General features: G+C 37.2%; 1 protein-coding gene across 3 annotated transcripts in view; it reads right to left on the bottom strand.

Annotated features, from left to right (window-relative positions):
- Positions 1 to 26,451, bottom strand: part of FBXL4 (F-box and leucine rich repeat protein 4) — an 83,366-nt gene that overhangs the window by 15,269 nt on the left and 41,646 nt on the right. For all 3 annotated transcript variants that reach the window (XM_047101211.1, XM_047101213.1, XM_047101212.1), the window contains exons 6-7: positions 23,706 to 23,919; positions 2,831 to 2,902 (exon numbers count right to left, since the gene is read on the bottom strand). In XM_047101211.1, coding sequence (XP_046957167.1) covers positions 2,831 to 2,902; positions 23,706 to 23,919 — 286 coding nt within the window. The remainder of the gene's footprint in view (positions 1 to 2,830; positions 2,903 to 23,705; positions 23,920 to 26,451) is intronic.

The raw sequence follows: 26,451 nt of genomic DNA, 5'->3' as shown, positions 1-26,451 counted from the left end.
GGTTTGAAACAAATACAACTTACACTTAAACAAAAACAAAACCCCCCCTCTGGTTTCTGTGTGGAGGATGGTCTATGGTCGGTAAGACTGGAGGGAGGAAGCCCAGCAAAGAGGCCTACATTAGCTTAGTGGAGAGAGGCAGGGGCTTGCAATGAGTTTGCAAGCAGTGAAACGAGAAATGGACACATTTGGAACTATAGAGCTATATTTTGAGTCAGAACTAAGGGCTGATGGCTTAGATGAAGTCATGGGGATTTCTTCGGTCTTCAGGAACTGTTATGGTAGAATCAAGCAGAAGACCATGAGAAACGATTTGAGGGGAATACAACTACTTAAGTGAGTGTACCCAAATACAGTTTAACTCTGAAAATTAGTGCAGCCAATCAACTCCTTTACAAAGAATTGTCAAGCTTTCCAACACTCGTGATGCTTACTTGCTATTGTTTTGATAGTCAAAAATAAAATCAAACGAATCATCCTGCCTTTTGGTCAACTGATAGAAAAGAAGCTGAAATAAACATGGTATTAAAATATCAACAAAGATCTGTCTGTGTTACTGTTCTGGTGAACCCTGGACCTGCTGTGAAATGGGAACAGTATTTCTATGACAAGCGTGGAACGTTTCTACCACATAAATAATAGTACCAGCAATATCACGAATATTTCTGAACTTCAATGTCAAGTCCTTAAAACTTAATTTCCTGACAAATATCAAAAACAACAATATTTTACTGGCAACTACATACTTTAATTTAAAAATAGCCTACTCATCTTAAGTAGCATTTCTTACAGTGTATCATATATTAACAGAAGTACAAGGAGAAAATGGGTTCAGGAGTCAGGTAAAGCTGCAAAACACTGGCATACACAAAGGCACACAGTTTCTTTGTTGTAGGATATACCGTTGAAAACTCTAGGAGGAAAGCAGGGTAGCATTATTTCCTAATCTTAATCAGGAATCCCTACCCCACTGCCCCCCAATACACATCTTTTCTTAATTGAATATCTTTTAGGACTAATGTTGCATGAGTCAACTTGAAAATGTTGACTTAAAACATACTAATTCCAACTACAAACATATATGTGATTCCAAATCTCAAGTATGTGTGACCAGAGTCCTGCTTTTCTAGAAGATGTTGTTCCAGTTTAAAGGGAGGTAAGTAACAGGCAGAAAAAGGTACCTCTGGCCAAGGTTAAACAGCGGCCTTACCAATCTAAAGAGGGCGAGCTAGCAATAAGCAACAATCCAAGCGGCAGTAACTGGCTGGTCTGTCATCAAGAAAGTCCCATCAAATGTAACTGGGCCCATCCAGAAAAGTCATCAGAGGGACCCAACAGAAGCCCATGAAATGGCTTACGAAGATAAGAATTTGATCAAAAGTAAGGAAAGTCTAATGCTGAGTTAATGGGCCCCCAAGATTGTTTCTAAAGACCGGGGTTGGTCTGAGCCCACACCTGGTGGTTTAATCAGGCCTAACCACCAGGATGGTTTTTATATGGGGATATGGAGATAAACAAGTGGTCGTAACAGGTCTCTCTAGCCTACATTGCCAAATCGTGGAGCATCTCAGAAGCCATCATTGAACTCTAAAAGGTGTTCACATGGAATTTCTTTTAGGTTGAATCCAAGCTTAGGACGCCAGGAGAACTTCTCTCATCTTGCAACCATCCTGCTTATTCAGGTCTTCCTAGTAAGTGGATACAAAATTGGAATGGTTTGGGGGGGCACCCGGGTGGCTCAGTTGGTTAAGCGTCCAGCTTCGGCTCAGGTCATGATCTCATGGTTTGTGAGTTCAAGCCCCACGTCAGGCTCTGTGCTGACAGCTCAGAGCCTGGAACCTGTTTTGGATTCTGTGTCTCCCTCTCTCTGATCCTCCCCCGCTCATGCTCTGTCTGTCTCTCCCTCAAAAATAAATAAACATTAAAAAAAATTAAAAACAAAACAAAACAAAATCGGAATGGTTTGGGATCTCCTGAATCTGTTTTGCGAGGGGAAGGTAAGAAAGAAAAGAGGGATGGATTGCCCTACAGTCAGTATATTGGGAGATGCATTTCCTCTGAGTGTGTGTACATGTATGCACACACACATGCACATACAAATACCAAGAGTTCTCCTGTCCCTGGAGTCTCAGTATTACTTATAAGCCACATAATTTAGATGAAAAGAATTTAACTCATCCCATGAACTCTTTCAATGGCACCATAAAGCTAAAATTTTAAATCTGGAAGGACTTTAAAGATTATCTAGTTCAACAGTCCCTAGGCATTTGGATTTAATGGACCAGTAACATTTCAAAAAAAATCTGAGTTCTAACATAGGGTGTCCATTTACCTTAACCAGTAAGGACAGTAAAACAAACGCACACCGAAAACAACAACAACAAAACAAACAAAGATAAACCTACCTACTATCAGCAACATTTCCAGGAAATAATTTCAGAACTTAAAAACTAAAATTAACTTTGTGGCAAACGTACTGAACTACCAGCATTTGGGTATGACTGATATCTTATTTTGTAAAAAAAAAAAAAAAAGAAAAAATCCAGAGAGGTACATAGCTTGTCTGAAGCTTATCTGGCTCGAGGCAGAACCAAACTCTTTTTACCACAACACATTACTTTCCTTGCTCTCCTGGATAAATCATGTTGATGTTTCAAAGACATCCTCTCGAATTTAAGAAAAATGTTTGAAAGTAGGGTACACGGTAGTTCGCCGTAAATCTGAAAAGCTGTGGGTGAGTGTGGAGTGGCTGGGTCAGAATAAAATTCACCCATGGGAAGAAAAAGAGAACAAGCGATGGAGTATAGGTAAAGAATTTTCAAATACTTACCATTACACAACTGCCCAAACTAAGGTGCTGAAGCTCTGAACAGAAGTTCAAAATGCTGAGCAGTGCTGTTTGCTGCCATCGGGGACCACATTGGCGGCAAATATGGAAAGCGAAAGAAAGTGAAACAAAGAGGAGAGGTCAATTAGACATTAAAGGCTGTCACCGCTTTTCTTGAAATAGAGCTCAAACCCGAGGTTACAGACACCACAAATGCCATTTAATGAGTCCCCAGGTGCTCCCACCATTGATTGGCTTGAAGTCAAGGTAATCATTACTAGTTTCCATGTAAGTCGCCACTTCGTAGATGGTTTCGTGGGCCCCACAGACACCTATATTCCCTGTGACCTCTCAGCTCATCTCCCAAAGGTAAGCAATTTGAAAGTCTGGTTAAGACTGAACAGCAAGACAAGCTTAACAACCCCTCCCTCAAAAAAAAGAAAAAAAAAAAAGTAAGAAAACAAAAACCCAGAGAGGCCTGGTGACACTTTGAAGAACAGCGGCAGCTCTGACATTCACTGATCAGCTGCCGCCTGATGGAGCTGCCAATAGAGTCACCCCAAATCAGGATTGAGCTGGTGACGTTAATGTCAAAGGATTCTCTTTGCTGACAAGGATACCAACAACCATTGAGCACCTGTCACTAGCAACATGCTGACTGAAACATATATAACGTGCACTTTCTAGTCATGTTCCTGCCATTTAAGCCCATCTACTCTGTGCAATGAAAACGGTCTCACCACTGAAGAAACCCAAAGATATGCTAGACTGCTACATAATCATGGTACCTAAAATATCTCTAGTCATAACTTCATTTGATGAAATGCCTGCCATGAAAAATTACCAAAAAAAAAAAAAAGCAGCAAAACATTCACATTTCTAGTTTTCTTTTTTCTATTAGGACAAAAAACTACTCAAACTAATATGGCAAAATTTCTTTCTAAACATTTCAACTAAATCGTATCTAAAAAAAATGACGATGACACTGTACAACTTGTTTAATCTGCTCCAAGTGTTCAAAACCTGAACAGTATTAGCTGGAGAAAAGACAAAGAATGTGTCGATGACGATACAAAACATTAGTTCGAACCCAGGTAAGATTTTCCCAGAGAAAATAATGAACTATATCAGATAAAATAAACTTAGTTAAGGCAAAAATAAAATAATAGTTACAAGCGGTCCTAGAACAAAACTAGACTTAAGACTAATTGTTTCACTGTTGGGCATTTCTTTAAGCAAAATTTAAAAAAAAGTTTATATTCATTTTATGACTTTATACCTAAGTTTCAACACAACTTATCACATTTATAAGACAATCCCATCTAGCTCTCAGAATGTTGACATTAGAAGAGATCTATCAAGATAAATTAATTTTCTGCTTCTCCATAATACTTAGCTATTTTAACTTACTAACAGATAGGAAAATGACATCAGGTTTGTTTTTATTAAAATACCAGATCCTTATGACAAGGTTGCTTGATAAGACTTTCCCATGAGCAAGATCCAGGACATATTAGAGAACTTTTATAGAGAATTCCATATATTCTTGTCAATTCAAAATTATAAATGGCTCCCCTTCCCCCACCCCTATACGCACACTCCATTCAAGAACTTGCTGATAATTTATTTTTAAACTATTTACAATGGCAAACCTCAGGTATACGAACAAGTACAGAACCCAATGAAATGAATACCCAGGTAGCTGCAACTCAGATTTATGAAATCTTAGCATACTGCTTTGCTTATCCTTATTTATTTGTGAATCCCTCCATCCATTTATATATTTCCTTAGAGGTAACCTTTATCATCACTCAGTGCTTAAAAACATGCTTGAAAATTATATAATTTGGGGCACTTGGGTGCCTCAGTTGGTTGAGGGTTTGACTCTTGCTTTCGGCTCAGGTCATGATCTCATGGTCATGAGACTGAGCCCCATGTCAGGCTCTGCTCTGGGCACTGAGCTTGCTTAAGATTCTCAGTCTGTCTGTCTGTCTGTCTCTCTCTCTCTTTCCCTCTGCAGGGAGGTTTTATATAAAAACAGGGGTTTTATATAAATGTGCACATACTTTTGCTTCTTCCTCGACAATGTTTGTGAGAGATTTGTCCGTGTTGACACTCACAGCTTTAGCTCACTGACCTGTTAACTGTAGTATATATTATTACATTATGCAACATATATTCCCATTTGGTGAATATTTAGTTTGCTTATAACTTTTACCATAACAAAGAATGTTAAAATAACCATTCTTATATGTGCTACCTTGTGCATTTTATAGAAGAGTATTTCTCTAGAGCACATGCCAGAGGAAGAATTTCTAGGTGTTTAGGTATGCTTAAACTTTATCAGATTTTGCAAAACAGCTCTCCTGAGTGCCTGCGTCAATTGACGTGCCCACTAGCAATGCAAGAGCGCTGGGTCCCCACATCTTTGCCAACATATAATCTTTTCATCCTTTTTAATGCCTGCCTATCTGATGAGCATGGAATGTTAGAATATTTATTAGTATGATTACTAGTGAGATTGAAGATCTTCTCATATGTTTATGGGCCACTCATATCTCCTGCTCCATACACTGCTTAATCATATCCTTTACTGATTATTTCCATTAGATTGTTTCTTCCTTCCTGACTTGTAGGAATTCTTTTCCATGCTGGATACCAATCATTGTCAGTTTTATCCATTACAAATATCTTCTCTAAATCCAACACTTGTCTTTTGCTTTATTTATAGAATCTTCTGCAACATGAAACTTCAAATTTTAATATAGTCACATCAATCTTTCCTTTATGTTTGTATTCTGTTGTCTTCTCCAAAAGGTCCCTCTTTACCCAAGGGAGAATATTCTTTTTTTCTTCTTTTTTTTTTTAAATGACACCATTAAAGTTTTTCTTTTTTACACGGGTTTTTAGCCCGGTGGTGACTGATTTTTATACATGGGAGCATATCAAATTTCATTTTTTCCTTAAGAATAACCAGTTGTCCTGGTTCAATTTATTGAAGATTCCACCTTATCCACTTATTTGCGGTGTCTTCTGTTATATTTCAAGTTTCCATATGTGTATGAGTCTATTTCTGGGTATTTTGTTTCACTTGTCTATTTGCCCTTCCCCTGTACCAACACTTCAGTCTTTCCTATTATAATCTGGAATGAGTCTATATATGTGGTAAGGCAAACACCTTTTCCTCATTCTTCAAAACTCTTAGCTGTTCTTGATCCTTTGCTCTTTGATATGAATTTTAGAAACACCTTGAGGATTTTAGTTTACCTTTTTAAAAGTAATACAAAAAGATCAGTTTTTCTTTCTTTCTTACCCCATGGTCAATACAGTTGGTCCCTGAACAACATCAGGGTTAGGGATGCCGACCTCTGCACAGTGAAAACTCTGCAGGTATAATTTTTGACCCCCTATATCCTAACTACTACTAGCCTACTGTTGACGGGAAGCCTTACCAGTAACATAAATAGTTAATTAACACATATTTTGTATGCTGTGTATATTATATACTGTATTTTTACAGTACAGCTAGAGATAGTAAAGTGTCATTAAGAAAATCATAAGGATGTCGGGGCGTCTGGGTGGCTCAGTCAGTTGGGCCTCCAACTTCGGCTCAGATCATGATCTCACGAGCCCCGTGTTGGGATCTGTGCTGACAGCTCAGCCTGGAGCCTGCTTCAGATTCTGTGTCTCCCTCTCTCTCTGCCCCTCCCCCGCTCAAGCTCTGTCTCTGTCTCTCTCAAAAATGAACATTAAAAAAAATTTAAGAAAATCATAAGGACGAGAAAATACACGTACAGTACTGAACTACATTTATTGGAAAAAAAAAATCTGCACATAAGTAGACCCATGCAGTTTAAACCCAAGTTCTTCAAGGGTCAACTGTATTTACTTTACTGGCATTTTATCAATTTCTGTGTCATTAACTGTCTATTATATCTGATACCTTCTCACTGAATTTTTCTTCTTGTTGAAGAATATTTTTAAGAGTTCTTTTAGCGAGTGTCTGTGAGTGGTAAAACCTTAACAACACATATTTATAGAGTAGTTACCAACATGTCAGGTACTGCTGTAAATTATATACATTGTTTAGTCCTCACAACAACCCTACACACTTGTTTAATAAATATTTATTGAATGTCTACTCTGTGTTAGGCATTGTTTACACTTGGGATATATCAGTAAACACAGCAGATAATAACCTATAAGGTAGATACTGTTATTCTCATTTATAAATTAGGAATCTGAGTCACAAAAAGTTAAATACCATAGTTAGTCTTTAATTTTCGCTCTGTCCTGAGTGAAAATTTAGCCAGGCTTAAAATTTTAGGCAGTCTAATTGTCTTCCTCTGTAAGTAATATATTTTTTCTCTCTGGGGGCTCTTATCCATTTATCTCATATTCTGCAATTTCATCACCATGTGTCCAAAGATTTATTTTCACTTATTCTGTTTGGTATCCTGAGTGAACATTTGACTGGAAGACCTCCAACTGTCATCATGAGAGATGAAGATTCTTGGGGCGCTTGGGTAGCTCAGTCGGTTGAGCATCCGACTTTGGCTCAGGTCATGATCTCACAGTTTGTGGGTTCGAGCCCCGCATCAGGCTCTGTGCTGACAGCTTGCTCAGAGACTGCAGTGCAGCCTGCTTCAGATTCTGTGTCTCCTTCTCTCTCTCTGCCCCTCCCCCACTCATGCTCTGTCTCTCAAAAATAAATAAATATTAAAAAGAAAGAAAGAAAGAAAGATGAAGATTCTTAACAATCCTTTTTTTCAAATATTGCTTCTCTATCATTTGGTCCAGTTTCTTTTCTTCTGGAACTCCTATTACATAAACATTGGAGTCTCCCAAGAACCAGTGCCCAGAGTAGCTTAAAAAATATGTTCACAGTTTATTCTATACTCCTTCCTTTCAGAGATGGAGCTTACTTAGTTCCTCTCCCTTTGAGTGGGGGCTGGATCTAGTGATTTGTTTCTAACAAAAAGAACATAGCAGAGTGATGGTATGTTAGGTTATTGTGATGATTAATTTATTCGTCAATGTGCCTGGGTCACAGGGTGCCCAGATATTTGGTCAAGCATTATTCTGGGTGTTTCTGAGAGGGAGTTTTTGAATGAGATGAACATTCATCTACAGATAAATCAGCAGACTGAAAGCAGATTACTCCCTAATGTGGATGGGCCTCATCTAGCCGTCAAAGATTAGAATAGAACAAAAAGCTGACTCTCTTCCAAGTTGAGAGAATTTTTCCTGCCTGGTATCCTTCAACCTGGGACATCAGCTTATTCCTGAATTCAGACTGAAACTGAAACATCGACTCTTCCTGGGTCTCAAGTCTGCCAGCCTTCAGACCAGAAACACTGACTCTCCTGGTTTTCAGGCCATTGAACTTGGACTGAACTACACCATTGGCTCTCTGAGTCTCCAGCTTGCTGACTTATCCTGTGGGCTTTTTGACTTGCCAGCTTCCATAATCATGTAGGCCAGTTCCTTAGAATAAAGCTATACACACACACACACACACACACACACACACCCTCTTATTTCTATGTCTTTGGAGAACCCTGACTAATACTGTTATAAAAGGCTATTGCTCCTCTTGGTTCCCATCTCTCAGTCAGGAAAAGCCAGCTGCCATGTCAGAAGGACACTCATGAGGCCTGTGGAGAGGCTCGTGTAGAGAGAAACAGAGGTCTCTGGCCAACAGCTAAAGAGGAAGTCTGCTAATAGCCATGGGTGTGAGTTTGGAAGCTGGTCTTCCAGCTGCAGTTAAGCTCTGAGATGAGTGCAACCTTGTTGGACACCCTGAGCCCAAACTATCCAGCCAAACAGCTCCCAGATTCCTGAGAAGTTATGTTAGATGATGAATGTCAGCCTTTCCAAGCCACTCAGTTTTGGGGTAGCCTATAGATAACAATAAATAAATAATACAGTGACTAGCACATAGAGTAGACACAGTATATATATATTTATTATATTTATTACGGCAATGAACAGGATTACTATGAGGATTAAGTGAGGTGTATGTGTGCATGTACATATGTATGTGTATGTGTGTGTATATGCGTGTGTGTGTATATACATATATATATTTAATGCATACAAACTACATATAATAGTGCTTGACATCCAAAGATTTTACAAGTTTAAGTGCATTCCTCAAACCTTTCTAATTTAGCAATATCTTTGTGTCCAATTTAGAACTTAATCAATTTTTTATTATAATGACTATCATTTATTTCCTAGATTTCTAACTAGCTCTTTACCACAACTACTTGCTCTTGCTGTTTCACTCTATGTTCCGTAATTTCTTGTTCCATTTTAAAGGATGCTTTCATTTACTTCTTTGAACTCGCATCCCCTGACTTCACTCTTTGTATTCTTCCCTGTCTAATGGTCTTGCAGACTGCCTCTGTCTGGAACCAGGACTTATCCTTTTTTTTTCTTTTTTTAGAGGGAGAGAGAGACAGTGAGTGAGCATGAGCAGGAGACAGGGGCTGCTCCATGCTCAGAGCAGAGCCTGATGCAGGGCTCGATCCCATGACCCTGGGATCATGACCTGAGCTGAAATCAAGAGTCAGATACTCATCCCACTGAGCCACCCAGGTGTCCCCAGAACCAGGACTTCTACTGAAAGTGCAGTGGTCCTGCTCTCCAGTGGTACCGGAGATACTGCAGAACCAGGAGAGGCTTGGCTCAGTTCTGACAATGAGGTACAGCCAATGCCAGGTCACTATATACTTTTTGTTGTATGTGCCCAGGCCCAAATCCCTCCTTTCTCTAAGATTTCCATCCAACCCCTGGGGTTGCTTGGACAGTCACGTAACACAGTCCCCTGACTCTGACTACCCCCGTGTTGGGACAGTAAGATTCTCTTTTATCAAGAGATGAACTCCTGTTAAATCAGTTCTTCTAATTAAAGGTAAGAGTAAGACAAAAAAATGTATTGCCAAGAACGCCGTATTAATCTGTCTTGACTATTCCTTTGAGGAGCCACGCGTATTCCTTACTGCCTAGCTTACCAATTATAATTTTGAGGCACAGACAATACACTTCTGAATTCAAATTCTCATAATTACGTAACTACGAAACATCTTGTGTAAAGGTAGATGCATTCTAGAGGAATTACAAGCCGTGGAAGAGGAATTCATGGCATACTATACTTACTCATGCAAATATTGTACAATAACTTACAGTCTGCACATTGAATTGGGAATTAAAAATTCATTTAATGGTAGACAGAACTATTATTTTCATTCCCACCTTAAAGAAGGAGCTAATATAGGATAAAAGATTCATGTTGAATGACATCACACATCTTTGCTAAGAGCTGTGAGACATGCTGAGACCACCACACGAGGGGATGGAGGTGATGGCTAGGGGGAACAAGGATGGCCTAGGAAGAGATGCTGTGAGGAATATAACAAGGAGTCAACAGAGATCAATAAAAGGGCCGACAGGAAGCACTGAGGTGAACAAGCACAAGTTTACAGTTCCATGACTTTCTCCAGCAGAGCTCATGAGAAGCCCGAGACTGTGGGAGTACCCAGGTTTAGAAAACACAACAATAGTTTGCAGTCTCTCTAAATCCATTTAACCAATTTCCTCCTAGAAAATGTTTAGGATCTTCTCTCTCTATGCTGTTAGTATTCAGAATTAAAGTTCTGCTATTGATGATGAAGCAAAGAGAAGAAATTCTTTGTTTCCAAATATAAAAGGGCCTGATTTGGGAGAGACCACAAACTCAATGACTTAGAGCAGGAGTTGACAAACTACTGCCCCAACGCCAAATCCAGCCCACTGCCTGCTTCTGTAAATAAAGTTTTACTGGAACAATGACACACCCTATCATTTATGTATTGTCTATGGCTATTTTTACACTACAACAGCAGGTTGAATGCATCGACACTTACACATATGACCTGCAAGGCCTAACACATTTACTATCTGGGCCTTCACAGAAAAAGTTTGCCCACCCCTACTTAAGAGAACAATTCTATCACACTGAGTACTTGCACTTCTAGAACACACAAGTGGATGGATTAAGGCTACATTAGCAAGTATGCCGTGAAAAAGGCATTCAGAAATAAAAAAGTGAAAAAATCGTATGAACCTCTGATTTAAGACTTAAGATATCTATTAGGTCCTAAAGTCCACAAATTCTGCTGGTTAGTTCAGTAAAATTCAATAGGAACACAAGAGTAGCTCTATAAAATCAAAATACAATTTATTTAAATAGTTATCAGCTTTAATAATGCAAGGCAGGAGATGCGTTTTCAAATGAGTTTGTCATTTTTAAACAAAGGCCAACCTTATTTAAATTGCCACGGAAAGGAATCCACTAAGGAGTGACTGGATCCATGTTAATTTCTCCTACAGAATTATCAAAACATACCCTAAGTGAATGCTGGCATCTAGTAGTAGAGTATATGTTCCTAAAAAAAGAATCCCTTTGCATTCCACCTATAATCTACCTACTAACCCTGTTCAAAAGCTCCAAAATCCAACAGATAACTATTAGTCACAGAGAATTATTATTAATGCCTCTCCTTGCTATAAGGCAATTTAGTAAGAGGTAAAAGAAGGAAGTTCAAATTTTCATTCACATTTTTTTTTAAGAAATGCTACCCACACACTACATAACCTTCTATCCTCCAGACTTTGAAAGTACTAAGCAAAAATACTTAGTAAGATGGTAACTGATGTTTATTATACTCACATATAAGTTTTAGACAGTCCAGGTTTATGGCTTAGTAGAGTTCTACTTATGCATACCATGTACATTTCATAATACAGTGAGACATTGGTTAATCAATGTTTGCAGTACTGTGTTTACCATTTTACATTAATACAGGTTTATAGTTGTTATAACTAGTTTATGACCTTTGTTGCTCAGTTAAAATTAACTGTTGCTTATCTTCAGTAAAGAATTTAACCCTTAATTATAACACTCTTACTATAGGAAGATAGGATTCCAAATCAGTATTCTCTAAGAAAATGACTCCTAGAAAGCATTCTAAAGGAACATTATAGGGACACTTGGGTGGCTCAGTCGATTAAGCATCTGACTTCCTCTCAGGACATGATCTTGTGGTCTGTGGGATCAAGCCCTGCATCGGGCTCTGTGCTGACAGCTCAGAGCCTGGAGCCTGCTTCGGATTCTGTGTCTCCGTCTCCCTCTCTGCCTCTCCCCTACTCGTGCTCTATCTCAAAAGTGAATGAACATTAAAAAAAAAATTGAAGCAACATTAAAATAAGTTTATGTATTACAGGTATATATTAGCTAAAATATAGAGACTAGTGACATCACCTGATCACAAACAAATGTACATTCACTGACCGTGATATATTTCAAACACAACAGAGTAACGAGATGGGATTTTATACAAGTATATTCCCTGCATGAGTATTCATAAATTTGCATAACAAATATCACCAAAGAAATCCAAAGAACACAATCAATTAGTAGAATTTAAAATACACATGTATGTATGGGTGACTGACTGGCTGACTCAGTAGAGCATGTGACCCTTGAACTCTGGGTCATGAGTTCAAGCCCCACATTGGGCATGGACGTTACTTTAAAAAAAAAGTATACACTGTATATATGAATCTTTCTTCAATTTAATTTTTTTTTTGCCCCAGTATCCCAATCTTAATAAATTTGAGGAAGGGGAATATGGAATCAAAGTTGAAGCATTTTGAGAACTATTTAAAGCACTTGAAACTAACTATATGCAGAAACAATCATCGTTCCAGAGTATTTCAGTTCAATTACTTTATAGAGATTTGCTATAAACCATCTACTGCAAATTGTTCTCTTTTATACAGTCCAAATATACAATACAGTATAGGTTATACAATGATACATAATGACAACTTGAAAATAATTTTGTCTTTTATACCTTTAAGATCAACATTGTGGTGGAGAAGTTAGACTTCTCATTGATTTCTAAAAAGAAAAGGTTAAAGACCATAAATGACATAAATTAATAAAGCTCTTACACCTACCTTCGAGGAAAAAAAAGGAAAGCTTTCTAAAACTAACTAGGGTTAAAGCTACCCTAGACCAAAGACTCAGAAATTTGGCTATATGGTACAAGTTTCAAAATAAGGTTCAAATAATTTAAATTCCAAAAGCCCATCTGTGTGACAGAACAAAATCTAAGACTAAACCACACACGTTTGCCTTGCTCTGTAGTCTCATTTCAGAACCATTTTACTATTGTAGTGGATCTCTCCTATAATCATACAGTTGAATGCATCTTTGCTCATAGATGACTAGGCTGATCAATTTCCGTATCAATCCATAATGGGTGATGGCAGATATCTACAGTCACAAAGTCAGGGCAGTTTCCACACCAGCTGGACTTGACAGTAACCTTACTGAGTATATAAAAAAAGAATGTTTCAATCAGAGGGGTAGAAGGGCTGGACTGTCAAAGAAGCATGTAAGAGGAGTCTGAGGCATATGCTGGGTGACACTGTTCGTCTAAAGAGAGTGTACTAGTGCAAAGACTTTATTTATCTTCTTTCCTTCCTGTTGAGATGAAAGTGTCAACCTGTTCTGTGCTGATGCCTTTAATCATTTAAGTCACATAACTAATTCTCAGTGTTCTCATTCTAAACTCACCCAGTAAGTCTTGTAACTATAGTTTCCCTAGTGGCATGCCAACAGTGAGAGAATATGCTGATCAGCTATTTCTAATGAATGATGTCCTTTCCAGGTAGATTTCTTCTACCCGATTTACTGGTGGATGATAACAAGTCTGACCCCCAAGAGATGACACTCTCTCTATATCCCACCTCACTGCACGGACAAGTTAGGCTTCTTGACCCTGAATGAACCGCAGCCTATTCTCTCAGGCCACATATACTCAACCCCACCAAAAGCCTCATATTCCCACTGGAACTTCTATAAAGCCTATCAGGATAAAGAAAAGCATAGATATATTCTTGCCTGGAGACATAATATATTAAAGGCTTTAAAAATTGTTAACTTTAGTATATGATAGTTAAGTTATATAGAAGTTATTAAAAATCTTAACTTTTAAGCTATTTAAGAACAAAGTAATTATTAATCTTTTTGTTTTATGTGTTATCTAGCCAAATTAATCTGTCTGAAGTGGACTGCATTTTAGGTGGCAGTTAGCTAATGGTGCCCTGCATTAGTCAATTTACATGACCAGCATAGGTTTTTTCTATTTCAGTTTCTCCTCTTGGTCTTGGTTGTCTACACTGACTCTGTTAAGTGAGAGGCCATCCCTTTCATTTGAGTTTATTAGCTGCACTGGTTCCATTAAAGGAAAGGCCATCCCTGCTTCTACTTCCCAGTATAAAAAATGTGCTCTTTAAGTCAGGTAAGAATGCAGTAAGGAGGCCACCATTATCTCTGTGTCAAGAAGCAAATTCATGTCATTAAATCAAGCCAAACAGTTTTCAAAAGACAGTTTATGTATCTTTAGTGGGAAAGCCCAGGCGCTTTCATCAATAGACGGGGTCGGTTGCATTTTTACCTACATATCTACTCTGCCAAATGAACTGGTACAGAAAGCAGAAAATACAAGGAGAGTGCTGATATCCAAGAGAAGTAAAGATCAACTACTTTTGTCGTCTTGTAGTTGATGAAGATGAAGCCAGTGGGGTCCTTGAAACTGTCGTCCCTGCCTAGTAGGCCAAGTAAACAGTTGCTGAACCATACTTTCGGATTACTGTCATACACTAGTCCCCCACAATACCTATAATCAGTTTTTTCACTTCTTCAGATTCTTTCAATTTATGCTCTATCATTCTTGAAGTGAGGCAATCAAAACTGGATGCAGGTGTTCCATTTATAACTCCAACTTTTAAAAAACACACTTGGTTTTCTTGTCTGCTGCTAAGCAACAGAATGACATTCTTACTGAGCTACTATCATGCCCCATCTCACACCCATTCCAGATATTTTTTTTTTTTCTACAAACAAAGAAAAGGTAAACAGGTCCAAACTTCCACCGCTAATCCACATTGTTTTAGTAAATGCACATGACCTCTCTCCAAGACACTTTTTATGCAATATGTGAAAAAGTTGTTGTTATGCCATCCTTTACAAACTGCATTAGTTTATTAAGGCTGCTACAACAACGTACCATGCACTAGGTAGTTTTAACAACAGAGATTTATTTTTGCACAATTCCGAAGGCTAAAAGTCTGAAATTGAGGTGTCAGAAGGGTTAGCTTCTTCTCAAGACTCTCTTCTTGGCTTGAAACTGGCCATATTCTTCCCTTGTTTTCACATGCTCTTCCCTCTGTGCTTCTTTGTATCCTAATCTCCTCTTCTTATAAGGACACCTGTCATATTGGATTAGGCCCCACCCTGATGACCTCATATTCATATAACCTCAATTACCTCTTGAAAAACCCTTGCTCCAAACACACTCACATTATGAGGTACTGGGAGTAGGACTGCAACATATGAATTTTAGGGAGATACAATTCAGCTCATAACACAAGTATTTAACAGTAGGTTACAGATACATGTCCCTTTAGAAGTAAAGAATTGTATCTTCTAATTTATTTTCAAATGGTTCAGGAAAAAAATTATGCATATGGTAAGGGAATCTACTTTTTATGCTACATTTCTTTAAGTCTAAAATTAGTTTGAAATTAAAGGTTTCCTTTTAAGTATTCCAAGGTCTATTTAATGAGTTAAATTTTTACAGCCCTCCTCTCACGAAAAGACATCATCGTATATGGCAGGAGAAATGTTTGCAATCAGTGTTTATCAAACGTAAAAAGAATCTAGTGAACAGAGAAGAAAAGGACCAAAGGGACTGAAACAAAGTACGTCCCATCTTTATACATCTATAGCTTTAGTATATATAATATACTAAATATATACTATAATATAGCTATAGTATATACATCATTATACATTATAGCTACCCTTTCGCCATGGATAGCAGAAGATCCTAAGTACAACAAAGCTTCCTTCCTGTCTGTTCTAAGTTCCCACCTTTTGTCTAAAAGATCCACCTAAAAGATCCACCAAATTCATTACAAAGAAAATTACCCTATTTACCAACCCACTTCACTAGTTGTTCTTTACTAGGCATATGTTTACTGCTCTTTGCATCTACTGAATTCCAACAAGTGTATACCACTGACTCTGCAAATAGCTTATTTAGTGATGTTTTTTGGTTGATGTTTTAAGAAGACATTTGTTATTTCTCTGATGAAACCAGTTCCCATCTCAACCCTAAACACATCTAAAAAATGAAAAAGATCTCATGAAACAAATGAACAAAACAGGTTGAACTATACTGCGTTATCTTTTAGGGCTAAAACTTCTGAACAAATACAGATCTGTTCAAATATTTTCTTCTACATTTTTCAAGTTGCAGACCTAACTGTCCATCTGTTCAATAGATATGCTTATCTACTAATGAAAAAATGAATTGATAAGAGATAGCTATCACTCATTCATTCAACAGAAGTTTACTAAATACCTACTATGTACATTCACTATAATGAACGCTGTTCTATGCACTAGTCGTGAAAAAAAGTAAACAGTAAAGTAAACAGTCAAAAACATGGTCCTTCCCGTCAAGGAGTTTTTTAATTTAGGAATGAACATTCCTTTCACCAGAAATAAATCAAAAGGGTAAAAGAGATAATTCAGCCTCAATCTCCCTTCACACATGATGGAAAAGATACTTCTATTTAGGAAGATACACAAGAATACTTGACGAAGGTGGGAATATTTGTGTAGGACTATGCTGGGTAAATCTATAGTATCATTTCCACAACTATACAGGTCCATCTAATTTATAAAGTGTGGGTTTGTTTGTTTGTTTGTTTGTTTGTTTTTGAAATACGTATGACCTAATTTGGTCTTTTCAATAGTTTATGTGATAGGGTAAGTTTGGCTTTTTTTTTAATAGATAAATAAACTTTTAGCTTAGTACAAGTGGCTTACCCAAACACATAAATCTTTTAAGTGGAAAAGCCAAGATAAGGACTGAGTTGTATGACTTGGGTCTATGATATAGACTAAATAACAAATATCTTTTCAGTTTTTAAATTATCAAATAGTGTGTGAATCAGATACTTGAATCCTACTGCTAAGCAAAAGTTTTAATCATAGCTAAAGTCTCAACAAGATCCTACTGCTGCCTTCTCTCACTGCAGGGTACTGGCCATAGTCAGCCAAAGCAGTGGAACTGGGCAGAAAATCTTTTTTTTTTTTTTAATTTGATAAACTTGATTCATTGTAATTTGTAAATCTAAGGTGTACAGTGAGTTACTTTAATACTTTTATATATTGAAATACAATTACAATTGAAACAATATTTGTATTGTATCATTACAGTATTATTGTCTATACTCATTATACTGTGCATTAGATCTCTTAAACACCGTCAATCTTACCCTCCCCCCACCCTCTATCCCCTGGTAACTACCATTTTATTCTGTTTCATCTATTTATGGGTTTGACTTTTTTAATGAACTAGGCCAGGTAAAGGTTGGGCTCAAAAATTGGTGACAATGGCACTGGGACTTATTTTAAGGTTGCTCTCAGTTTACTACCAAAGCAGCAATCAAGCAATATGAAGGATATGAACCACAATACAACCCCAGCTCCTGACAAAGTTACCCATGAGGTTCATGAGGCTAAAGCAGCCTTGATGGTGAAATATGTCGGGGAGAGAGAAGCCCACTACCCTGGGCTCACGACCTGTTTCACCACTGGCTCACAAGGGGCCACGTCAGCATGTCAGGATCTATCCACCGGCATATCAGGCAATTCTGACCCGATTATACTTTCATTCTCCTGGGTTCTCAGTCTTATTGAGTAATCAGAACTGCAACATGCCTGGCTATGCCTAACAACTTAGGAACATACCACCTAGACATCAACAACACAGAGTTTTACCTGCTAAAATTATGTGGGGGATTATGTGTCCCAATGCTACTGTCCACTAGGGTATAACATTGAGAAGTGGCCTATGTAACCCATTTGCTTAAAGCATTATTATGTATTGATTCCACAAACTATTACTTAAATTTTCTAAATGTAATTTAAATAATTGTTATTTATAAATGCAGAGCAATTAAGACTTCAAAGTAAGTTTGTTTATAATAAAAATAAAAGACAAGAATTCCACTTCCTTGTAGAAGTTTCAACTACAAAATATATATAGAATATAACTTACTAGTTTGCATTTTACACTGGATCACGATGTTGTGTATGTTAGTTACAATGTTATATTTCCTTACCAATTGCAAATCTTTTCTAATAGGTAGTAAGGAAAATCTCTAGTTTAAATAGAGGCAGTCAAGTTCTTAGAATAACCACCATTCTGTGCTTTTACATAGCATACAATTTTAACTATGACACTGAGACCACCAAACTTGGGTTCAAATCCTGACTCTAACATATTGCTCTGTGTCACTGGGAAGGTTACTAATCTTTTGGAACCTTCATTTGATCATCTGTAAGATGAGAATGACACCTACTTTCACCGGACTAGTGCAAAGAATTAAATAATACGCAAAATGTCTAGTACAGCAAACAGAGTACATTCAGTAAGCTTTCCCAAACATTGGGGCTAAAACCCAGGTCTCCAACATCCTCTAAAGCTTTGCTCACTAGACACACAGACTTAAGTCTTATAAAATGGCACAGATGTATTATGTTTATTAGTGTAAATTATATATAGGCCTGTAAAGTATAACTCTACGACACCATCAATCTCATCTCTCTGAAGTTAAATGCTATTAACAGACTCAACATTTAATAATACTAATTTTGGCTTATTTAAAAAATTTGTAGAATTTAGAAAAACAGGCAAAAGTGGCACTGGATAATTTGTATTGCTTGTTAAGAAAAAAAAAACAAAACTCTCCCAGGAAGTTCAAATTTGTTTTGTTTTATTTTTTTTCTTCTCATATATTTCCTCGGAGCAGACAGAGGCATTTAAAATTAATTGCTGTTCCTTTTTTTCAAAACAGTTCATAACATCTGAATGTACTGCCAGTGATTACACGGGAGGTTCAGAGAGAAGCCAAGCCCCTGAATCTTGTCTTATTCCCTGTTTGTTCTCCATCCACCAACATCACTGAGTGTAGGACAGAAGTGTACGTTCATGGAAGAAAGAAGGGGGTGACATAACGCCGTGCCTAAGTGACAAGGGAGGTGTTTGCAGATTGATATGAATGCCAGTGTTGTAGCTTCTACTTGTTTTAAGAGACCAGAGGACTGTGCTGCCTTCTCCCTTTATTCCTGTGACCTACTGAGTGCCCACGTCAGCATCTGATACAGATCCCAAGGATGAGAAGACACTAGAAGTGAATACTAAGTATAGGTAGAGAGCACTGAATGTAGACTCGAGAAGCAATAAAAGTAAACACTGCCTGGGTAAATTTTTCCCAATTTTGAATTTTCCCATTTACAGCACTCAAATGGCATTATTTTTGTTTTACTGTAAGTTAATTGTAAATCATTAAAATGTAACTTTAGAAATTTTTTATACACTCAATGTAATTGAGAAATTGTATAAATTGTATAAAATAAATGTATAAATTATTTTTATAATATTTTAGCAGATGGACCTACAACACAAATTTTATTTAATGCATTCCTACAATGACTTTACATCTGTGTTTAAGTAACCGAGGGAAGCTGGAGATGATGCTTGCCATCTAGAGTTAGATATGTATAGATCTCCGCTCTGGAGATAGGAAATCTTCTCAGGCTTTTACAAATCACACTTCTTAAAAAATATACTCGTATGTGGAATTTAAGAAATGAAACAAAGGAACAAAAGAAAAAAGAGACAAACAAAAAAAACACACTCTTAAATACAAAGAACAAACTGGTGGTTGCCAGAGGAACGGTAGAGGGGAGGATGTTTGTAAAACAGAAAAAGGGGATCAAAAGTACACTTAACACAATGAGCACTAATGTATAGAATTGATGAATCATTATATTGCATCCCTGAAACTAAAAAAAGAAAATGATTTTAACAATATATAGTTATATTCTATCAGTTTCTTGAGGTAAATTAAAGAAAACTGGATTACTTCATGATTTCCTGACACTTAGATGTTGTTGGTATAGAACATTTCAAAAGCATCCCACAGGCTATACATTTTTTAAGGTATCTAATTTATTTTTTAAATTAATCAATTAATTAATTTTTATTCTCAAGTTAGTTAACACACAGTGCAGTCTTGGCTTCAGGAGTAGAACCCAGTGATTCTTAAAAATCACCATAGATGTAAGGTGCCTAGCAAGTTAGTATAATTTCTTGTTTTTATCCTATTTTTCTTCCTGAAGATTCACTGAATAATTAACTGTGCTATATTTCTTCTTAAAGTTAAATTTCACCGGAAAATTTTTAAATGAGGCATTATCTTGCTCAGAGAACCTCAGACTTTATAGTACATAGGCCAATAAAAGAGTTAATATATCAATAAAAATAAGGTATGGCATAATTTAAGAATGGACAGACCTACCCAAGAAAAGATAGCTGACAATTTTACACTCACAAATGGTAAGTCATTTCACGACAGACCAATTAAAACATGGGCTAACACTATACTTTAACACGCATTCAGGGATAACGGTCCTTTTGTTTCACAAAAGAAGAATCTGGGAATATGAGAGACTGTGTGACTCAACCTAGATCATGAAGCTTGTCACTGGGCCAGAACCAGAATAAGTCTTCTTTCCACTATACCAGGTTATCGGTTAAACTCTGGCTAAACATTGTGCCCCAAACTGAAAATACTGTATTAAACAGACGCTCTTATACTCACAGACTTTCAGGCTTCCATAGATTAGAAAAAACGCCATGTCTATACAAGGGTATATACTCTGATCTACCAATAAAAAAGGCTATATACCCAGATGGTTGTATAGGTCAATTCTAGAACAGATAATTCCCATCTATCGAAGCTATTCCAGATCAAAGAAAAAAATGGGAGTTTCCCATATCATTTTGCTGTGTTGTCATAATCCTAGCCTCAAACCTGATAAAACAGCAGGAAAAGGAGAACTACGGCTCAATCTCACTTAATAAAGCAGATGTAAAAATTATTTATAAGTATAAATCCTTAAAAGATACTAACTATGAACCAGGCACTGCTATAGAACTTCATGTATAGTAAATCATTTAATCTTCACAAAAACTCTCTGTGGTGCATACTATTATTATCTCCATTTTACAGAAGGGAAAGCTGAAGTACAGGAGGTCAAGAAACTTCCTCAAGGTAACAATTCATAAGTGATAAAGCTAGAATTCAAATTCAGGTTAATTTGGCTCCAAAATATTAACCCAGCTTTGTATTAAATTAAAAACATGTAGGGAGGCAAGGACTATTCGACATAAGTCATTATATTCAGATGAAAGAAAAAAGATGAATATATCAATGGAGGCTTAATATACATTTTTGATAAAATATTCTTAAGCAAACAAAAATTATAAAGACTATTTATCAGAAAGCAATATCAAACAACATATAAACTCAGTAAGCTGCATGAGGAGTTGCCTATTTAGTTCGATACTAAAGTTCCCGTGCCTAAAACAGTACCTAGCACATAATAGTCAAACGTTTGTTGTATAGATGTTTTTAAAATGAAACATTAATGACATTCTCACCACATTAAAAATAATACCGGTACACCTGTTATGACTCTATTGCTGCACATTATTTATTACTTTCTATCTAATAAAGCAACAGTTTAAATATTAAAAAAGACAAGGTATAGTAATTTTGAGATTATGTAATCGTATCATTAGAAAATCCAAAAGACATAAATAAAAATTAGAACAATTATAAGCATTCAGGAAAGTGAGCAGATACAAGATAATGATACAAAAACAATGAACTTTAACAATAACCTATTAAAATTAAATAGAAAACAGTACCTGAGACTACAAAATGCAAAAGATAAACCTTTTAACTAGAAAGATACAAAACCTAAGTGAAGAAAACAACAATATGCTCTTTCTGGGACATAAAGCAAGGCTTAAGTGACAGACAGGAAGCCTTATTAAAAAGCAAAATGAAATAAAACGAATACACTTCTGATAAAATCCCTTGCCAAAAGCTGTAAGTGGCAGAAGAATATACAAGGATTAAAAAAAAGGTTTGAAAGCTTAGAAATGAGACTTCCCCCACCATAGAGTAAAACATGCTACAAAACTACCATGATGGTACTATTATCACTACTACTGTTACGTGCAGCTAATGTTTATTGAGAGTTTACTATGTTCTAGGCACCCTTTAAGCGCTTTACATGTAATTTAATTCTCACAATGACCCTAATATCTGTATTTTTAGTCTCTCCATTTTAGAGAAAAGGAAACGGAAATGCCAGAGGTTAAATACCAGAGGCTGACCAAGGTAACACTCAAGACAGGCAAGAGTTCGCTATCGTGGGAAAACTACCGGTATCCCATTTTGGAAAAGTAATTTGGTTATTGTATTCATTCATTTAATAAATATTTATCAAAGAGCCAATCTTTACCAAGTACTATTCTAGATGTTGGAAACACGGCAATGAAAAAGACAGACAAGGCTCCTAACTTTCGTAAAATTTATATCCCAGTGTAAGGAGACAGATAATAGCAAGAAAACAAAATCATTTCAGAGTGATACAGATGCTAGAAAGGAAATAATACTGGATAAAATGAAAGGAATGAGCCAGAAAGGGGCTACCTTTTTATCAATGTCCAAGAAGTGATCTCTGAAAAAAAAAAAAATACTTGAGTTGAACACTGAGCTAAGAAAAGGGCAGCCATGTAATAAGCTAGAAAACATTCTAGACAGGCAGAAGGGCTGGGACCAGATCAGAATGTTCAAGTAACAGAAAGAAGGCCAACATGACTGAAGAAAAGTAAACAAGTATATGACAGTAAGTGGCCCCTAGTAGGTCCCAGCCACATACTCTTTGATCCAGTAATACCACTTACAGGATTCTATCCTACAGCAATAACAGCATGTAAATGCAAATTTCTGCACAAGACAATGTTATTGCTAGATAGTTTATAAAAGGAAAACAACTGGAAAAACCTGAATGTTGATCACTTGGGAAATGGCTGAATAGACAGATTATGGTATCACCTACACTACACAGTTAGTGGAAAGTGTCAGGTGGTATATGTAGAGATCTGGAAAAAAGTCCTAGAGATGTTACATGAAAAAAGAAAGTAGGTCAATATACATGACAAGATTCCATTTTTCATTAATGAGCCTCCTAAAATATGGTATCAAGAATTTTAACTCCTAAGTCTGGCCCTGGCTAAATTCCACTTTGCTTCTTAGCCCTCCTGCATACTATCATTCTGCCTCTTTTTCTAATTCATTCCCTGCCAGCATTTCAGCTCATCTCAGCCCATTGCTTATTACATGAACAGTATTACAAAAATTTTAAGAACACAGAGAAGAACCTCTTCCTATAATTATAAAAACAACACAATACACTTGAAATAATTTTGAAATGACTGAATCAGTTCTATTGATTTTAGAATAGTCAGGTGGCATCATAATCTATTTAAAAATCAGAAAGCACATTATCATGAGCAATTACAGGCAACTAAGTATTCGGTTGGCTATCACAGTAGCAAAGACATAAAGGATGGTTATTCTTGGGGCGCCTGGGTGGCGCAGTCGGTTAAGCGTCCGACTTCAGCCAGGTCACGATCTCGCGGTCCGTGAGTTCGAGCCCCGCGTCGGGCTCTGGGCTGATGGCTCAGAGCCTGGAGCCTGTTTCCGATTCTGTGTCTCCCTCTCTCTCTGCCCCTCGCCCGTTCATGCTCTGTCTCTCTCTGTCCCAAAAATAAATAAACGTTGAAAAAAAAAATTAAAAAAAAAAAAGGATGGTTATTCTTACCTCTATTTTTGTTCTATAGAGAACAAGTCGTCTAAGACCGCATAATTTGGCAATGTGGTTGAAAGCTTGAGGTGGTAATTTATCACAGGATGAGAGATTTAAGTCCTGTAAATTTGGACACATCTCGGAAATAATCTCCAAGCAAGTTTCATTAAGAAAGTGGCTACAGGATAATTCCAGGCGCACTAATTCAGATCCACAGACCTTTAGAAACCTGTAAAAACAACGTTCCATGTGAATTTTGTAAAACTAAATGATACTTTTACAAGTACACTGGAATTACCTCAACTCTTAATAGGCACCTTCAGAAGAATGGATTTCTACTAGGGAAAATGTAAAGCTCGTTTCACTTAAATTCTCATTTACTGCTTACCGAAATAGGCATGATTAGGCTAAAATAAATCAACCTGATATGATAAGATGTATTCACATCATAGAAAAAGTCAGCCAATGCTAAGTGAAAAATTAAGAAAGCAAAGAATGCATTTCTCCTATCTATCTAAAATTCACACCTGAGTTTGTAGAGCCAAAATCCAAAAACATAACAAAACTCTTAGAAGATATTCCCCCCTAAACAATATCCATTCAGTGCTGGATAATTTACTTTGAATATGACACACAAAGTGAAAGCTTTAATTAAATGACTTCAAAATACATCAGACTAACCTCCTCTTAACTAAGGAAATGTGGAATTGGTTTAACCATACTATCGTAATGTTCCTTATGTTTGTTACTATTTACCATACTGATGCTGAAATAATTACAAGATATTCAATTGCAGCTTCGCGTAAAGTACACAGAAATTATTCAACATGGTGGACATAAAATTCCGTATCAGATTGGTAATAACAATATTTATCTTAGTTGCATTACAGATGGGGGGGGGAACAGTCCTGTCCATAATCATCATCTGAAAATAATATAAAAGGAGATGTGAGTCTAAGAGTATCTGAATCCATGAAACTTTATCACCTAAGCAAATTGAACCCTTAAGTGTACCAAATCATCCCTGTCCAGGTCTCTCGACATTTTCTTGCCTATGACAATGTCACATCAGTGACATACTGTTAGTTTATTTATGCCACATCTTTTTTCCTCATTAGCTTTCAAATACACATATAAAATAAAACTGACTAAATCACCAAAATAAAAGAAATAACACTAAAGGATTAATTTTTGGCCCTGTTCCACTACTTCCAAGCATGTGACCTTGGAAAAGGCATTTACCCAAGTCTTAGCATTTTCTCAGCTGTAAAAGGCAGACGAGAATTACATAACAGCACTCACCACACTGCCTCATGGTTTTGAACATCAAACAATATGTGAAAGCAGTTGGTAAAGGTCAAAGCACCCCACAAACATTAAAATAAAAGTTAAATCGTGGCCAACTCACATTCAAACAACAATAAAAAAATTCAGTTGCTACCAATTTATTTTAAATGTTGAAAATAACTATTGCCCAAGTATCTTATTTACACCTGAACGCCATTTATTCTCAATCCAATGCAATATATGTTCTGTTCTCCCTAAATTCGCCCTTTCCTTTTAAATGCCAAATTCAGTGCCCTTTCTTTTCAGTGTTTGAATTACTTGACTTATTGTGGCATTTTGCACAACTGCCCATCCCTTCCTTAAGATTCCCTGACACTCCTCAAGCTACTCCCTCTCCCAGATTTCTTCAAACCCATCCCACTACTGTTACCTTTGCTAAGTTGAATTAGGTAAACTGCAATTTGCATCAATCATGTTCATTAATTCATTAAATATTTATTGAGCTCCTAGTATGATCTAGGCATTTCTCTGGGCACTGGGGAGTTAGCAGTGGACAAAACAAAGTCCCTGCTCTCGGGCGGCTTACTACATTTTGGTAGGAGGCAGGCTATAAACAAGTAAATGAGTAAAACAAATAATAAGTGAAAAGTGTCGGGGCGCCTAGGTGGCTCAGTAGGTTAAGCATCCAACTTCAGCTCAGGTCATGATCTCACGGTTCGTGAGTTCGAGCCCTGCACTGGGCTCTGCACTGACAGTGCTTGGGATTCTCTCTCTCCCTCTCTCTCTCTCTCTCTCAAAATAAGTAAATAAACTTTAAAAAAAAAATGAAAAGTGTCAAGGAGGAAATAAAAGGAAGGAAGGGCAACAGGAAGTATCAAGGGTAGATAGGGTGGTCGGAGACACCTCACTGAGATGAATCAAGACCCAAAGGAAGTAGCAGTATAACCAAAGCAGGTATCTGGGAAAGAACTTTCCAGGCTGAGGGAAAGGCAAGCACAATGGCTCGGGGGCAGGATACCACACAGACTGAGGAAATGTGAAGAGACTAATGCGGGAGGTACAAAGTGAGGGGGAGATGAGGCGCAGGTCAGAGAGATAAGAGGCAGTTCATATAGTGTCTACGTTTTACTTTGAGGGGGATGGCCTTCTCAACCATCAGAGGGTCTTGAGCAGAGGAGTGACACAAACTCCTTGTGTTTTAGCAGGATCACTCTCGCTTCTAGGTAGAGGAGAGACTCAAGGGGAAGAGGAGTGAAAACGGGGGCAGTCAGGTCACAATATTCAGGAAAGAGAAGATGGTGCACGAGATCCAGGTGGTAGCAGTGAATGTGGTGCTCAATATTCAGGTTCTGATCTACCTCAAAGGTAGGCAATGTATACTAATTATGACAGGGGAGCCTGGGTGGCTCAGGAGGTTAAGTATCTGACTTCGGCTCAGGTCATGATCTCACGGCTTGTGAGTTCCAGCCTCGCG

The sequence above is a fragment of the Lynx rufus genome, unplaced genomic scaffold (genome assembly GCF_022079265.1).
Source record: "Lynx rufus isolate CCGP_SWC_20201006 ecotype Redwood Valley unplaced genomic scaffold, mLynRuf1.p SCAF_6, whole genome shotgun sequence".
NCBI classification, from domain to species: domain Eukaryota; kingdom Metazoa; phylum Chordata; class Mammalia; order Carnivora; family Felidae; genus Lynx; species Lynx rufus.
Note: the sequence above shows the minus strand (reverse complement) of the source record. Positions and strands in the feature narration are given on the sequence as shown.